General features: G+C 34.7%; 2 protein-coding genes and 1 non-coding gene across 4 annotated transcripts; 1 reads left to right on the top strand and 2 right to left on the bottom strand.

The window, feature by feature from the left end:
* The first annotated feature begins 3372 nt into the window (after nucleotides 1-3372).
* LOC141639522 (protein SGT1 homolog B-like) lies at nucleotides 3373-7330 on the top strand. The gene is made up of 10 exons (XM_074448633.1): nucleotides 3373-3688; nucleotides 4482-4551; nucleotides 4749-4873; nucleotides 5321-5429; nucleotides 5772-5868; nucleotides 5953-6018; nucleotides 6134-6272; nucleotides 6537-6613; nucleotides 6774-6878; nucleotides 6965-7330. Exons 1-10 carry the CDS (start codon nucleotides 3520-3522, stop codon nucleotides 7070-7072), a joined length of 1065 nt encoding a protein of 354 aa, XP_074304734.1. The 5' UTR covers nucleotides 3373-3519; the 3' UTR covers nucleotides 7073-7330.
* Nucleotides 7331-7809: 479 nt separating this feature from the next.
* Nucleotides 7810-7882, bottom strand: TRNAA-UGC (transfer RNA alanine (anticodon UGC)). The gene has a single exon. It is a non-coding gene; the product is annotated as a tRNA-Ala (tRNA).
* Nucleotides 7883-10673: 2791 nt separating this feature from the next.
* On the bottom strand, nucleotides 10674-17779 carry LOC141639516 (protein KINESIN LIGHT CHAIN-RELATED 3-like). 2 transcript variants are annotated; one of them, XM_074448615.1, is made up of 3 exons: nucleotides 13390-17779; nucleotides 11516-12257; nucleotides 10674-11158 (listed from the first exon to the last, which is right to left on the bottom strand). In XM_074448615.1, the coding sequence occupies exons 1-2, from the start codon at nucleotides 15048-15050 to the stop codon at nucleotides 11531-11533; spliced, it is 2388 nt and encodes a 795-aa protein (XP_074304716.1). In that variant the 5' UTR covers nucleotides 15051-17779; the 3' UTR covers nucleotides 10674-11158; nucleotides 11516-11530. The 2 variants fall into 2 exon arrangements, with proteins under 2 accessions (XP_074304716.1, XP_074304717.1); XM_074448616.1 differs by having other exon boundaries at nucleotides 10674-11150.
* Nucleotides 17780-18356: the final 577 nt, after the last annotated feature.

The raw sequence follows: 18356 nt of genomic DNA, 5'->3' as shown, positions 1-18356 counted from the left end.
GGTGGTGTCACATCCATGCTAATTTTTCATATTTCAGCGTAAAATTATCGTCCGACCCCATTGACTTAATTATTGTTATAAGTTTTAAATATTGCCTGCAATGTTGTCAGGATCGGGATTCTACTTTGGATCGATGGAGAAGGTAGGATCGAATCGGTAGAATCCGATCGTAGAATCTTAAGATTCTACAAACTCACCAATTATAGTTTTTTATTTAGTTAAGATTCTACAAACTCACCAATTATAGTTTTTTATTTAGTTAAAACATATTATTAAAGATCAAAATACTTATTTATTAATATTTATCCATAAAATATTGATAACTAATGATTTTAATATTATTATATGAACATGTTTCTACAACTTATCCAAAATTTGAGTTTTACGATGTCATTATATAAAAATATATATTTATTTATTTTTTACTATGAAATCGGATCGTAGGATCGTATAAAAATATATATTTATTTTTTTTTTTACTATGAAATCGGATCGTAGGATCGTATTATGATTCTATCTCTAGAAATTTTCAAATGATTAGGATCGTAAGATTCTACAACCATGATAGAATCGTAAGATCCAGGATCCGTCAACCATTTTTAGATCGTCAAATCGTAGGATCGAATCGGGATTTTGACAACAATGATTGCCTGTATTGTTTATTCCCAGATCCGTCACTGTCTAAGACTTTAAGCCTATGATGATCAAAAAGAGATGCAGGCATGCAACTGGGTGCGCAATTTGTGCGAAGCTGATAAGAGTTACACTCGGAGAGTCGTTGTCAAGTGTCCTTTTGACACTGCAAATAATAAGGCTACACGTGTAATGGCAAGGAATATGTTGAATGAATGCTTCCTTTTCTAATTCCTGAATCCATTCTTTCTCCATCAATCTCTTATGTTGTGACTTGTGACTTGTGACTTGTGAGTATACCTTTCCTAGAATACACTTAAAAATAGTATTCCATGACAAATCACATTTCTGAATTCTTTATTTAACAAACACTCAATTGAAAAAGATAAAAAGCAAAATGCTAGATTTTGGGGTCGGACCCTTCACTGGAGAGGGGATTCTCTCCATTTCTTATTCTCTCCATTTCCTTCCATTTCCTCTAATAGAACAATATTTAATCATTATCCACTCTCAACCTTTTCATTCAACTAACCGTTTGATCGTTTTGAGACTTTAATCTGACCAAATTAATTTCGAAATGGAAGGAAATGGAGAAAGCTCATAATAAATTTAGAAACTCAATTGCCTTCACTGCATTCCCTTCCAAGGCAATAAAGATCGCATTCAACTCGTCTTATGATTTTATATTTAGGAAGGAAATCAATTATAAGAAATGAATAATGTAATGAATGACATTATCAATCAATGGCGGCTTTGGAAATATTGTTTTGCGACACATTTTTTAGTTGGTTACGAAGTACAAGTTAATCGACGACAATTAACTATGTACTATAAAACGGCAATGAAAAATACATCAATTATTTTTTCCGCTAAAGCCATTAAAAAAGACTTTTTATTAAAATAGAGGGACAAGATATTCTCCATGTGCTTCCTACCCACCTCTCAATGGTATTTTGTGAGAGTTGCGATATCCGTCGAGAAGCAGCCATAGATATCAATCAATGGTGGCCTTGGAAATAATGTTTTGCGACACATTTTTTAGTTGGTTATCAAGTACAAGTTAATCGACGACAATTAACTATGTACTATAAAACGGCAATGAAAAATACATATAGTAAGAACTACTAATAAGAAGTCGAAGCTCACATCCATGATCAATCCTTCCAACTAAAAGAAAAACATGTGAAACCCCACTTTATCACAATAATGAAGTTAAGTTTAAGTTAAGGATTTGTATGGGTCTTAATAATTGTGTGGACAACTGAGCCCTAAACTCAATTAAGCTTGATGATATTGACTCATATTTAAACTCGGGCGTGACTCTTAGCTCACCGGGTATGAAAAATGAGTTCGATCGGAGCTTTGCTCGGTTAAAGACTGATTCATATTTGGTCAAGCATAACTCGAGCTCAAACTTGAGTTTGGTCAATGTGAGCTCGAGCCAAGCTTTGACCAAATTAATTTCGAATAATTGTTGAGCGGACAATGCTCATAACTCATTTACACGCCTACTTCGCTACCTTGGGCATGTATCGACCTGATCCTTGCTCAAAGCTCGATGATATCTGTTTACAATGATCTTATAATACTTTGCATTTCTCATTTTTTGTTAATAATAAATGAAGTGTACAAGCATCATAAGGTTGATATATGCATAACAATCTTACCTTGACAATTTTAGTAAGTACTCTAAATAAATAAAATAAAATGTCAATTATTTTCTCCAGTTAAAGCCATTAAAAAACTTTTTATTATAATACACCTCATGTATATTCACCAACCTATGAAATTGGCTTGGACGAACAAAATACTACGAGCATGTTTGGCCTAACTTGTTGAAAATGAGTTTTTGTTTTTCAAGCTTAATTTTCTAAAAAATATTTTTTTAAAAGCAGAAACAACAAATTGTTGTTTCTATTTCTATGGGCAAAAAAATTGTGTTTTGGTTTTTGAGAAATTTTGCTTAGTTTTTTAAATAATGATGTGTTTGGCCAAAAAATATTTTTAATTCCAAATACACTTTTAAAAGTCGGGCCAAACACACACTACATAACACAAAAAAGCTGTTTTAAACGTAGAAAGGTCAAGATCTTAAAACATTAAGAATAACGTAATGTTCTTTGGATGAACACCCTTAAGTTTAATTCAATTCTTGTAAGTTTTATTTAGAAAAGTTCAGATCATATACATTTAGTTTAAATCTTATAAGTTCAGTTAAATTTATATCTACTCTTCTATAAATTCAATTCCAATATTATAAATTCACTTAAATAAATTCATAAAAGTTAAGATCATACTTATAAATTTCCAGACACGATCCAAAAAAGTTAAATTAAAAAAAAACATGATCTTAGGGTATTAATAATTTAGATCTTTCCCCAAACATGTTTAAGTTTAGTGGTTAAGACGGATATCCTGAACAATAGATCTCAGTTCGACTCTCCCCTTTATTATAATCCGACTAATTCATTGTTAGATCATCAAAATTTAACGGTTATTTAACGGCCGTTATATTAGGAGGCACAATGAGACAAAAATAGAATCTCAATAATATTATAAACAGATTCTTAAAAATAAGGGTAACATGAGAAATCCGCCAGGGATACCATAGAATCTTTACCAAAAATTAATAACCTAGAACTTTCCAAAACAAGTGTTCACATAATAAATTACCAAAGTCAAGTCTTTAAATAATTAAATACAACTTGGTATATGGACCCACAAATTCTAATCAAACATACATACCAAAACTTTATTTCACTTTTCCAAGTTTCCATCCCTATATAAGACAAACCACACCCATTCAACTTCTATTCAACTCAAATCATCAACCTTCTGCTCTTCCACAACCTTCACCATCTTCCAATTTTCAACTTCAAATCTTCAATGGCTTCCAACATCCTTGATCTTGAAACTAAGGCCAAAGAAGCTTTCATTGATGACCACTTTGAGCTTGCCGTTGACCTTTACTCTCAAGCCATTGACTTTGACCCTTCTAACCCTCATCTTTACGTTGACCGTGCTCAAGCCCACATCAAGCTCTCCAATTTCACAGGTTTTTACTGATTTTTGATCTCTTTTTTTTTTTGAATTTTTGTTTGTTGGTAGTTTGATATTTAGGGTAAAACTGTACATTGTATGTCCTGTAATTTATGAGACCCCTTGAGAGACTGGGATAGTATTGCTAATTATTGGGATAGTATTGCTAATTATTGCTACATTGATGGGTGCTTTGATTTTTTGATAAAGTTTGCGGCTTTTTGATAGATTTTGGATAAATTTAGGATATTTGATTTGGGTTTGTATTAGTTGAAGTTGTTTGTTGAATTTTGTTATGTTGGTAGTATGATAATCTTGCCATTGTACTAAAGATGTGATCTTTTTTACGTGTAGTGTTGTTTTTAGGTTGATTGTTAAGTGTATTGTAGCAAAATCTTGGAGTGTTGACCTGATTTTATAGGTGTTCAATGTGTTTGTTTGTTGATTTTATGGAACTATTGTTTGTGAGAGAATTTAGGGTTTGACATGAGTGGATTAGTGATCGAATCGAATAGATTGTCCAACCATAAGACGTTGGTGTTTTGGTTCATGATAGAAAAAATTCTAGGGTTATTTCTAAGATGCAATGTTTGTGGTAGGGTGAATTGGATTGGAAGTGATAATTTTTGCTTCTTTCATTGATTAAAGATCAAGAAAAGGATTTTTAATGAGTTGTAAGTTGAGGAATCCAATTTAGATATCTTTGGAATTGCTTTAATATTGTTGCATAGGATGCATTTATGAGAATGAGACGTTCGAGCTTGTGGATATTGTTGATATTTCGTTAACCTGTTTTGTTGCATTGACAGAGGCCGTTGCTGATGCAAATAGAGCAATTGAATTGGATCCTTCAATGGCGAAAGCTTATCTGCGTAAAGGGTATTTACTTATAGCACATTGTTTTGTTTATGTGATTATTCAAAGTCTATGCATTGGTCAGAGCTTTGTGTTTGATAGACTTTAACTCTGAAGTGTTTTGGTTTAGTGTAGTCTAGTTTAGTTTTAGGCTGTCTGCATAGTCGTTTTATTATAAGGTCAATTTCCTAATTATCATGGGGTTTTTATTATCATTGTAGTACTGCATGTGTGAAACTGGAGGAATATCAAACTGCAAAGACAGCATTCCAAGCTGGGGCTGCTTTAGCACCAGGAGATTCCAGATTTACGAAATTTATCGAAGAATGTGATGCACACCTTGCAGGTATGTATTAGTATATCTAGGCTTATTATGTGTGCTTATAGGGGCGCCTATAACAAAAGCGTTGCTACTGTGAGTGTCATGTTGGCTTTGGGCTATGTTAAGGGTGGTCTTTTGATGAAATTGCTTGCTTCTGTCTGTCATCTCCCACTTTCCTGGGTTTTTGTATTGCTGTCTGTCCCAATTTCTCCATACTCCGTCTTTCGAGCTTAACTAAAGAGTTGATATTCCATTGTGTTAGGTTTCTCATTATTTTGAATTAATCAATGAATCAAGTAGAGGCTTTCAGTTTTAGAGTGGTTGATTTTTGTGTATTCCTTGGCAAAGTTCTGCATCCGCCAGTTTTTGATTCATAAATTGTGTTCTGGAATTCAGGATATTGAGCCCCTTCTTCCTTCCTTTACTTTTCTCTGTGTACTTCTCTTACGAGTTTGTGGTTATTTCTTGCAGTTGAAAATGCCAGTTTGCCAAACCCTTCAGTCGAGAAGCCAACTGAAAGTACTATCTCTGAAGAACCAACTTCAGTGATTGAAGTGCCTGTGGCAAAACCAAAATTTAGGTACTTGCTGACAATCTTCTTTGTTCTTTTTAGTAGTTCCTGGCCTGCGTTGCTTATTTATCACTGAATCTATTACCTAAACTTAGTGCAAGTGTTGGAGGCAATACGATGTTGAGAAATTTTACACTTCTTTTTATCTGAATTGAACTGCTTGAGCGTCTTGTAGTGTTGGAATTTGGACATGCGACACGCAGCCAAATGAAATATCCATGTAACATGGACCGGGGTGTGGTTCTTGTGAACGGGGATGCTTAGTGATAAAAAGCCATGACGTTGCCACATATTAAGTTTACCGTCATTGTTGATCAAGCTTTGATTACTAACTGCATGTGTATGTGGCAGGCATGAATTTTATCAGAAGCCTGAGGAAATAGTTGTCACTATCTTTGCGAAGAAAATACCAGCTGCAAGCGTTTCTGTGGACTACGGTGAACAAATTGTATGTCTTGTCTGACTACATTCCTGCAAGTTGCCATGATTCATTATTTTGTTGAGTGACTTATGTTGCTTGTTTGTTTCACAGCTTAGTGTAACAATTGATATTCCTGATGAAGAACCATATCGTCTCCAACCTCGGTTGTTTGGGAAGGTAGATACATCTTCTTCAATTACATAGTTTCCTGTAAATTGTTATGTCACTGTATGTATAGACACGGAACTATACTTGAATGAATTCTTACCTGTATGCACACTTAAACTCGCAGATTATACCAGCCAAGTGCAGATATGAAGTTCTGTCTACTAAAATTGAAATCCGCCTTGCAAAAGCTGAACTAATCCAGTGGACTTCTCTGGAATACACCAAGGATGTTGCAGCTGTTCAGAAGATAAATGTGTCAACTGGTATGTGAAAATAACTTGCAACTTTAACTATTGCTTAGTGCAAAATGCCTAGTTAATGAGTGAGCGGTCTAAATACTTTTTAACTTTGAGTGACGTTCCCTTTTACTCGGAGTCTCTGACATGCCTAAGGTTTATTATATGAACATGAAGAATACTATTGTGAATTGTCTGAATAAATTCGGAAACTCCTAATGGGTATCTTTATTTCTTTCTCATCAGAGAAGTACTTTGGTTTATATTTTAACATCATCATATTTACTGCAGTTGCACAAAGGCCATCGTATCCATCATCCAAGAATAAAATTGATTGGGACAAATTGGAAGCTCAAGTGAAAAAGGAGGTACATATCCCATCTGCTGCTTTAACTGACGGTTTTATACACGGCTTCCATTATTTCGATGATATTGAAGGCTGTTTATAGTTGTGGTTGTAATGTCACCTAACTATTTGAAATTTTGCCTTTCTGCCAATTTATCCCATCTTTTCCCTGAATTGTACAGGAGAAGGATGAAAAGTTAGATGGAGATGCAGCTTTGAACAAGTTCTTCCGGGACATATATGGTGATGCTGATGAGGATACACGACGAGCCATGCAAAAGTCATTTGTAAGTGTTTCGGAAAATGTTGAAATCATACTTTGGCTGCCTAGCAAGAGTTTTCTTTCCTTAAAAAAAATTATCATTATTTGCAGGTCGAGTCAAATGGAACTGTCCTGTCTACCAACTGGAAAGAAGTGGGAACGAAAAAGGTTGAAGGTAGTGCCCCGGATGGTATGGAGTTGAAGAAGTGGGAATACTGAGATACCGCGCTTTTGGCGTCTATATTCATCTTTGTGCAGCATTCTGGGATGTTCTTAGGCTTTTACTTACTAAAGTTAACTTATGCTTCTTTGTTCTTCGGAAGTTATTGAGCATCTGTCTCTATTTTTTGTATTCTTTGCTTAGTTTGTGAAACTAGGCAATGGAATGTTAGTATCATGGAACTATATTTTGTCAAGTGCACCAACCTTGATCCATTTTTTTAAATTGGGAATGAAATTGAATATTTAGATGACGAACATGTGGTTTCGATGGTTTGTAGGTATGTATTATTTATTTGTATACGCTCAAGGATACATATTGAAATACCCAGAGTCGAAATCCTTATACTTGCTCATCGCCTTCCTCGATGACTGAATAAGGAAACTTGCTCGGTGTACTTCAGTCTGTATTTTCATTACCGAAAGCTTCTTACCGGGATCTGCAATTTATAGAGCTAACTTGTGGTGTAGAAGAAGAAAAATCAGGAAATTACTAATAATTTTAATTTTTCAGCAGTAGAGAAGCAGCTGTTCCTACTAACCCTTAGTTTATGCTGTCCTTGGACGCTGGTTACTCCGTCATTCGTCAATTTGATGTACTTTTGAGCATTGAGAAGTTCAACTGTTTATAAAACCTTGCTCGATACTCGATAGTAGATGATCTGGTCTTTGAAGTTTCCTCTGGAACTCATCGCAGATCTATGGTAGTGACTAAAAATAAAAGAAATAGAAAAAAATGGAGATGCAGGGGATCGAACCCCGTGCCTCTCGCATGCAAAGCGAGCGCTCTACCATTTGAGCTACATCCCCTTTCGTTGTTATCACATACTCCAGAAATATTTTATATATGTCCTAGGTGCACGTTATGCCTTCCATTCAACATGAAGGAAATCCAATGAGATTGAGATTAACCCAGTTATAATAAGCCTTAGTCTTAACTCCGAGTACAACATACAAGTATTTCTCATATTTTATATTGGATTATCGGATTTATCTTATCGAAAGCGTCTTATAACTCAAATACCCCTAAACAAATTTAAACCTAATTTATCTTAGACCATCTCTTTCAATCAATCAATTTCTTCACATTTTGGAAAAATTTGTCTATATTTAATTTTGTTCTTTTTTTTAATTAGAATATGTTAAATTGATCTAATTTAAACACGTTAATGTGCTTAAGAATCCTGGAGACAACAAACACATCAACCCTAAAGTCAACCCAACATAAGCCCTCCAAATTTAGATGTTGAAACGTGTCCAGGGCATTGAACGATGCTTTCAAGCTTTCAATAATAAAAGTAAACATGTGGGTTTGTTAATCCCGTATCATTCCAAAAATGGATTACTGATTGGTCGGTGGTGATGCAACGGGTTGTGGTTTTGTTTCGATTTTTGACAAGAAAGTGGATGATTTGGGTTTTTTTTTGGAAATAAGATTACAATTGTAATAAAAGTAAGAGGAAATTATTAATAACTAAGGAAAAACTTTAAAAACATTTTTAAAACAAACTGAGAGAAAAAAAAATTTAAAATTACACCCAAAATATTGCAAAAATTTAAAAATTGCTACCAAACCCCTTTATTTGCATTTTTTATCTTACAAAAATACCCCTTATATTTTTAAAAATTTCAGAATACTACCCAACTCCATTACAACTATGCCCACCCTTCAAAATACCCAAGGACTCCACAGCTTTCCACCACAATCCTCCGCTAAACTTCACCACCGTAATTTAATCATTGTAAGAAATAAAATAAAGGGGCATTTTTGTCATAAAAATGTAAAAGTTGAGGGGGGCATTGGGAACAATTTCAAATTTTTGCAATAAACATGTGGGTGTAATTTTTAAACTTTTTGGTCGGGGTAAATTTTAAAAAGTGTATTTTAAAAAGAAGTTATTGATAATTTACTCTAAAAGTAAACATGGAAACAAAATATCACTCTTCTCAGTGAACACTTGGGTTCTATAAACATCAAGGAGTTCCAGATTTTTTTTTATTTTTTTTTTTGAAGGAAACTATCAGACTTAATCACTCATCAGTAGCCTTTGTTTTGTTAGTTAATGCAGAAATTAGTGATTCTTCTTGAAAAGTCATGTCCAAGTTACATTCCAGATGATGAAGAAAATACCACTTCAAGTCGTTGCAGGACTTAAATACGGAGTAGCTTTTAACAAACATATAGAACGAGGTGAGTCTTAGAGCTGGTTCTTTTGAACTAAAACCGTATAAATTGGATTGATCCGAAGTAAATTAATATTAAGTGCAAAAGAACATAACAATCTATGTAACAAAATTGCTAGTCATGATATAGACTGCTATGTAAACCAAACACAACACAAACCTGATTCTTTTTTTTTTTTTGACTCGGTTATCATCCACATTAGAGAGACTATAACATAGGCAGTAATAAAAAACAACCTCTAAAAATACAAAGCCGAGAAATATAACCAGAGCTACTACCACCACTACCACCAAAGCCTTAATCCCAAAATGATTTGGGGTCGGCTGACATGAATCATCCTTTAGAACCGTCTATAAGTGAACGCACACCTCAAAATGCGGAAAAAATAACCAGAGCTACCGAAGTTAAAAAAACAAATGGAACTGCAATGTAACACAATTTGCAAGCAATAAACACCAAGAATTGTAAGGGAAAAACTATGCTGGCCTTTACTACTGAATAATGACACGATCTAACTGTAAGGTTATCACCCGAAGGCTGATACAGACAAGCGGAACAATAAGATAAAATTATTATTCATTACTTATAACATTCACTTTACGCTTCCATTTTATTCGATTTTGGCGTTGTAACAAGTTAACCGATAGAGGCCAACAAAGCATTGCGGTTTGTTTCTTTATTAGTAGTACCACTCTACAAACACAACATACTATTAATACCATACCCTTTTCAAAGCATCCATCCAACACCTAATACTCCTAATACTTTTGACAGACAAGAAGGATCGATCAACTATGAATTATGCTCAACATTGAGCTTCCCATTCTAAGCACAAAAGGCATTCCAAGAGAGATCAGACAATATTGATAAGTAAAGGCCTGAACATTCAGATCAATTTACTCTTGTTCAAGGATATCTCAGAACCACACATAATAATCAAACAACTCCACATGATATAAGATAGTAACCCTTTAAATTTTCACAATACAACACCACCAACATCAAAGTGTAGGCTATCCTTTGATCATCAGTGACCAAACAACTTAAATAATGCAATATGACAATTAAATATGCAATATGCAATGTCGATGATCAAGGATATGTACAGAGATAGTTGTAACTAGTAAGCAAAGGGCTCAAGAAATGTCTTATCACTTGTGTAAAAATGAACTATATCATTCTCAATAAATGCTAGTCAAAAGCATGGTGAGATTAATTTTCTCTATGACTCATGTTTCAACAGTTTTGTTAAAAAATAGTGATAAGATAGCAAAAAGACATCGACTTTGTGTATGACTTGTGTTTCTATAAAATATACAGAAACAATACTATGAGATAGCAAAATAGACTTTTGATAGATACGGAATAACCCATTACACGACATAAAAATGGAACATCGAACAATACTATGACATTTCCAACCAAAGCCAGACATTGCCAGAATGCCTTCAGCACATGCTCCTTAAATTATAATTTTGGTTTGCATGAAAAACAATAAAAAGAAGAACAATCAACTCTTACAAAACTACATAATGCAGGCAAAATCAAACTCAAAAGTTGTCAACTAATACTAACCCGGCAATGCAATAGCTCTACAAAAGGGCAGTCACCAAAAGTACCATAAAGGCTTCAGTAGATAAAAATTTCAGATCATTGGTCCCAAACAGACACAAACTTTCACCACTATGCTACCCAAAAAACCTTGATTTTTAGTGCATTGTTCATTTACTACAAAAAAACAAACATACCCATGTATGATGATAACCACTAATCCACAAACAGAACTTGCCTCCGAATACTCCAGAAGTGATGAAATACTAATCATATGCTTCTGACTCTACAGTTCATCACATTGTTATCTGCATTTCCATCTGTAAGGAATTCCACCCAGTACTGTTCCCCTAGCAAGAATATGGAAGTATATAAGTAATTCAGTCAAACGAAATAAAGCTTAGAAAGAACGCCATGAAACAATGCAGGTCAATGATATGAATATGAATGTGCACTAATAAGATGGTTTTTCAGGCGACTGTTGGCAAAGGGAAATTCAGTACTATGTAACTTGGAGACAAGCACCGATGTCCTCTGTTAAACATGGCATGACTCAATTTTTGAACATTGTGCCTTGCCGTAAAATGAGGGTACACGACGTGGGGCACGTCTAGAAAACAAAATTTGAGTTGTAAAATTGAAATAAATAGAGATATGTTGGCTGAAATCTGTAAGTATCATACTAGGTATTTGATATTTCTCCTTACCTTGCATCCTTAGTCCTAGTCTTTACGAATCTTATCAACACTTTCTTTCAGGTAGGTTATAAATTTTTTACCCTTCAACACCTTATTGCCCTTAAGGCCTGTTCCCCCATTTTTTTCTGAAATATCTTCTGTTATTTGTCTTTTAAATTCTGGCAAATCATCTTCAATAGCCTTAGGAAAATCTTTAATCTTATCGCGCCGAGAAAGGGCGTCAGCAGCTTTGTTGTATATCTTATCAACCCATAATGCCCGTCTTCCAAATTCATTCTGGGGCGAATAAAACCAGATTTTCTTGCATAGGACAACCAAGAACCTATGCAACTTATTTTTGATTGTGACATTTTCACCAGTCAAGTAATCATGTGAAAGCTTACTATCCGTTACCAGTAGGAAATTGCCTATTCCCATTTCATGGGTAAGGATCCTTAAATAAGCAATTCCACCTAACTCAGGCAAATTAATGTCAGGTTTCTTCATCGCCAATGAAGGTGGCACTAATGAATCAACATTGAACACGGCCACTACTGCCCACAGTACAAACCCTTCTCTCGAACGACATACCGCGCCTACTTGAAACACCGTTTTTACCTCTTTTTCTTTTTCAGGAAAATTCGAATCCACATTTATTATCGGCAGATGATAAGATAACGATGCAGGCGTAGGTTGTACTAAATAGATTTCAGACTTCATTGATGATTTGAAGTGCCTGACAATTTCACTCGAAACTTTGCATTTACTCCACCTGATACAAAATTGTTAACAAAGATATATTACATAAAAGGAAACTCCATATTATCTAGCAAACCACAATAGTTAGGAACAAGTATAACATTCTCGGCTCTTCCCCTTCTGCCCCGTCACTCTCAAGAGACCATCAAAGATAAGAGTAAAAATTCCAAAGTCAAGTATGCAATTTGAATACAATTGGTCAAAAATAAAGCTGAACAGTTTGTTTGGATCAAACACACGTGTGCTGTGTATAACTCCCAATAACTCAGGCGGTCAGGCCTAAATGGCTCAAATACAGTGAACTTTATATGGTTAGAGATGTTAGCTAAAAGTTGCAATTGGTTATAATGATTGGCACTTTGGATTTAGAGTAAACAAAGGAATGCAACCAATAAATATGAATTGCAACAATAGAAAACAGAGAGTCACATAAGACAGACGAAAGGGACGAACAGAGGGAGCACCGCCACTTTTGAACGCCGCATTAAGCCCACAACCTTTGAAGTGCACTATCAGCCTTTTTGTCGACTTCCGTTCTCCTCGAATTTTGCGTCGTGTGCAAGGTCGAATGAGGCGGGTAGTGAGTTAAGTGGTGGGCTTAATTATGATGGTGGGTTAAAGACGGTGGTGGGCTTTTGGGAAAGCATTAGTGCCACCAAAAACACAATCAAAGAGTAACAAATACACACACAAGACAATCAAAGAGTCAATTAACCACACACACACAAAGCGAGAATGGAAAGCATTTATAGCATGATGATTGTGTATTTTTAATGTGACTTAGACATCTACGGTATAAGCTAGGAAAAGAAACGGACAATTTTACCCTTAATTGTTTTACTGAGTTGTTAAATTAGGTGAGTCTATGGACAACTTTACCGAAATTAACGAGAGCTCTTCAAAATAGTTTTCCTGAATTCTCATAGTGCCACAGCAGGTTTGTATGGCTCTTCTTTAATATATATACTGTATAATAATAATAATGATAATGATTGCAACATTAATGTCATTTTTCGAGTGTTTCCTTTTCCAAGAGATAACAAAGTGCACATAGAATTGAAAAATAGAGCATCATAAGCCACTTAATAATAATCCCCTAAATAAGTTAACACATCAAGGACAACAGAAAACGGACAGATATTTACCTATACATGGCAGCATATGCATTTGAGAGGTTTTGGCATGTATGGATGGACTCGTATTGAGGGCCAAGATAAAAACCCAGAATGTCCTTAGCAACAACAAACATTTCTGCCGCCAACTCCGGTCTCTCCAACTCCAAATAAGCTCTGCCCAATTTGTTACAGATATACCCTACTCCGAAATGCTTAGACCCATATCTCTGTTTCAGAGTTTCAGCTTCCTTCTCCAGGTGAGGTATAGTCATAGCCCGTGTCACCTTATCCGTCAACAAAAGTAGGCAACCTATCCTGGTCAATACACTCCCTTTTAATCGTTTTTCTTCAAATAATTTTTCTAGCAAAGCGAGGGCTCTCAACAACAAAAAAATTGCAGTTTCAACATCATTCATAGTCTCATACTGATCTGCTATCATAATATATGCATCAGCAACCTCCAATGGCTTTGATTTTTCCATTTTATTAAGCACTCTACAAGCAAATTCCAAACACTCCTTAGCAACCTTAACATTTTGCTGGTGAATAAAGACCTTACCCACTGTCATCAAAATAAGAGGATTCTCGCCCTTCTCATGCTCCTTCAACGTTTTCATAGCAGCTTCATACCTCCCAAGACCAATATAAACATTAGCAGCATCAACCACAGAACGAATCAATTCAGACCTACACCCACAATCCTTAAAAACCTTTTGGGCCAACTTATTTTCCTCCAAGGCCTTCTCATGCTCCTCCATCCCAGCATATATAACCCCAAAAAGCCATCTATCAAGACCAACCTCCAGAGAGTTCTCCCCCAACAACTTCAAATGAATCTCCAACGCCTTCTTACAATACAACAACCCATCCTTAAAGTTCTTGACCGTGACACACACTTCAGCGAAATCTCTATTCGCATCACCAAACTCAACACTATCCACCCCCATCAAACACTCGTTTATCTCCAAACATTTCCTCGAATAATCAACAGCCTCCTTACTCCTACCCATAACCGTCTCAACATTAGCTAGCTCCATACAAACAGCAAGATGTATCGTCTTTAGAGCATTAACACCATACTTATAATTACCATCATTCTCTAACTTAACCACTATATTTCTAGCTCTATTAAGAAACCCTAATGCATCATTAAACTTCCTCATACCACAATTAATAGAACCCAAAAGGCGTAACGTCATAGCAACATAATATATATTATCAACAGTATCCAAAACATTTAATGCTTGAGTACCAAAATATCGAATCTTTTGAGGATCCTCACCTTCTTTCTCAAGTTCAAGGCCTATATTCAAGCAAGCTGCACCAAGTTCAGCTTTATCAAACTTACCCTCCATTTCCTTAAAAATTTCAGACACTTCGACAACCAATTTCGCTGCCTTCACTGCCTTAATAGCTTCCTGAATTATCTCCTTGTTTTTGCCCTCATTTGAAGGAAAATATAGACGAATTCCAACATGGGTTGTGTAATCCTGAGATGGATTTTTGTAGAGTTGATGGGTTTTGTAGGGTTTGTAGAATAAAGCATTGTAATTTGACCACGGTTTTAGGTTTTGAATTGGGGATTTGGAAATTGATGACGAGAAACAAGTTGTGGATTGAATGGAAGAAATTGATGTTGATGAAGTTGTGATTTTGGAGGAAGAAATTAATTTGGTGGATAATCTCTTCATTTTTAATTACCTTTACAAATGAGATGTTGGGAATGTTATGGTGGAGGGCTGGCAGTGGAAGAAGGTGGAGACAAGGTCGAGGAAAGTGTTGGGTGAATTATGGAGATCTTGAAATTGGTATCTAGTGGGATAGGGTAGTTGTTATTAATGATTTTAGATTTTTTTTTTTTTCAAATAATCTAACAATTTTTATACTAGACCGGGCTTAGTAAATCGGACAGACTAGACCAATTTTCCCAATTCATACTAATCCAAAATTAAACCAAAATGGTATTTTGTTTATTGTTAGATTATTTGAAAAAAAAAAAAGAGTATTTTTATTTAAATGATAAAAGAACATACGCGTTAGGATCTATTTTGACCTATATTATGTCCATAACCTTCACCCATGAAGTCAACCTAATCAGCCAAACGTCTTTGACATGTCTTGACCCATGACCTAGATGACCATAACCCGACACAATAATATAGACCCAAGACTCGTAAGTCCTGACCCTACCTATAATGCAGGTAAATTTGTGAAAATTGGTAAGATAATGCTAGATCAAATAAAAATAGTAATCCTCTATTTTAAAAAGTCATCAGAAAATCGTAATATAATGCTAGCTTCAATTAATAGGAGCAAGGTCATGTTCTTTTCGGTTTTTTGGCTCAAAACTTAATGGAGCAGAGCTAAAGTGAACTTAATTGAATAAAAGTTAGGTAAATTGAATAAAATTAAAATGAGAGTTAATTTGTAAAAAGATTAATTGAATTAAACCAAATGAAACTAAATTGAACTGAATTGTGTTGAGCAACGATGAAATGAATGAGCTAAAATTAAGCCGGAAAAAACAAGGCCTAAAATGGTAAGCGCTTATGGAGTATATTTTATTTATTTTGCAAACAAGGAAATAAGTTTCAAAGAACAAAAAATGAGCAGTTCATTTATCAATCAATTTCTAACAAAAACGTCCACTTTCTTGTATATACAAGCATGCAAATATATAAAAACATAGTGGGCATCGACAAACGTACAAAAGGCAAAGGACAACAATTGACTCGGATAAAAGGGAGTAATATCTAACGTTGTATGGGATAGCTCTTTATATGATACTAAAATTAAGATGAAGATATTGATTTGTTATTTGAATTGTCGACTTTGTTTTGTGCTTAATCTAAACAAAGAACCCTAATCTTAAATTAATTGGTGACTCGTGAAAAATAAAAATTTAATTCCCACTTGACTTTTTGGTCTAAAAATTTCAATATTTTAACCTTAAGATTATCCCCAAGCAAAGGGTCACGTTAAAGTCACCACCCAGTTTTAGTCTTCATCTCACCTTATTTAGCAGGACTCATTTTCACCCTCCCGTACAAGGTCAACACTTAGTCATCAACTCAAACATTTTTCACTTTTTCAATTATTATTTACAAACAAATTATAAACGGAAATTTCCCAAAGATCCTTTAATTTTGTCAGATTTCTCATGGTACCCTTGAGATTTCCTTCTTTTTAGAATTCGTCCATGCCTCCATGGTACCCTTGAGATTCCCTTTTTGTGTCCACAATACCCCTTAAAGTAACGACCGTTAAAACATCATCAAGATCCTTTAATTTTGTCAGATTTCTCATGGTACCCTTGAGATTCCCTTTTTGTGTCCACAATACCCCTTAAATACACATCTTTTGTTAAAAAAAAAATTTGAACATTTCTCATAGTACCTGTATTTATATATATTCTTCCTTAGACCATCCCAAAGCAGTGGTCGTGCTAATTAGGTCGCGACCCAATTTTACTCTTAATCCCACCTTATTAACCTTGACCCATTTTCACCTTCCAAGCAGAAGGTCGCGACCTAGGTCATCAACCCAATCATTTTTCACCTTCCAACCCTTTTTATTTTGTTTACGACCAATGATAATTTGACATCTATTGGGTCACCAATTGACCTAATAAGGTCAACAGCAACCAAAGAGGTCACAAATTGACCTTATAAGGTCAAGAGCAACCAAAAGGTCACACTAATCTCATGCTTAATTGTTGATTAAGGCGACCCAACAAGGTCGCGACCTCTCTCGTGACCTTGCTTGGGTACGGTCTTAAGAGCATCCGCAAAGGTGGGGAGGTCCTCCCCATATGTACTCTATCTCCTCAAATGGGGACCCTCATTATTGCACACACTTCTCCTTAATTAGAGGCTCCACCATTTGTAGGGGAGGTTCCCATATGAAAAAGTGGGCCAAGTTCTATTAAAAAGTGGGTCAAATATATTCATGTGAGATATTGTTTGATTCGTCTTTACGAGTACATTAAAAATATCGAACTTTTATAATTTTTGCAAATACGTAACTAACGATATTTACCGCGTAAAACACGCGTTGACAAACGAGAAAAAGTAAAGTGGTAAAGTGGAGTTGAAATGGAGAACCTCATTGTTGCAGAGATGTAGTTATGAAATGGAGGGTAAATGAAAAAATTAGTGAAAAATTAGGTGGACGAATAAGAAAATAAAAGAAAAAATACGGGGAGCCCAATTATTGCGGATGCTCTAAGATATGCCTAAGGTTGTAATAATTTTCACGTGGTACACTTAGTATATAATTTTCATCTTTCCTTTAGTCTCATCATTCACTTTATTCTTCAAATATATCTTTTAGCATAAGACTATCTTTATCAATGACCGCCCTATAATTATATCACAAAATCTCATTACAAACGACAACTATCCAACTATAATTAAAGACGGGCCAAACATACTCCCTCCATTTTTCTATGTTTGCCCCATCTTTAATGAAATGTGAGGTATATTTTAATGAAATGGAGCAAACCAAATATAAACAACAACTTGTCAACCCAAAAATGTCACAACTTTAAGGATATTTGACCCGTCTCTTGCTATAGAACTTGCTGTTATTATATTCACGACCTACTCTCATACCCAAATATAAATTTGTCATTTATCAATAACCAATCTTAACCTATTTTATTTTACCACTTTTTATTATACTATCCTAATGATCTGCAAAAAATAAACTAACATAAATTGTACTCCTTCCCATCTAGACCAAAAGTTACATTGACTTTTTGGCATTATTCAGGGTCGTAGAGAATCTTTGATATTATTCTTAATTTATAAGAAAAAATATAGTCATGTGAGATCTTGTTTGATTTATCGTCATGAATACTATAAGAATATCAAATTTTTATAATTTTTAATAACGTATAACTAAAGATATTCACGTTGCAAAATACGTCTCGACAAGTGTGATAAAGTCAATGTATTAATGTGATAAAGTCAATGTATTAATTTACCCCTTATTGT

Source organism: Silene latifolia, unplaced genomic scaffold (assembly GCF_048544455.1).
Source record: "Silene latifolia isolate original U9 population unplaced genomic scaffold, ASM4854445v1 scaffold_426, whole genome shotgun sequence".
Taxonomy (NCBI): Eukaryota; Viridiplantae; Streptophyta; class Magnoliopsida; order Caryophyllales; family Caryophyllaceae; genus Silene; species Silene latifolia.
This window is presented reverse-complemented; position numbering and strand designations above follow the sequence as displayed.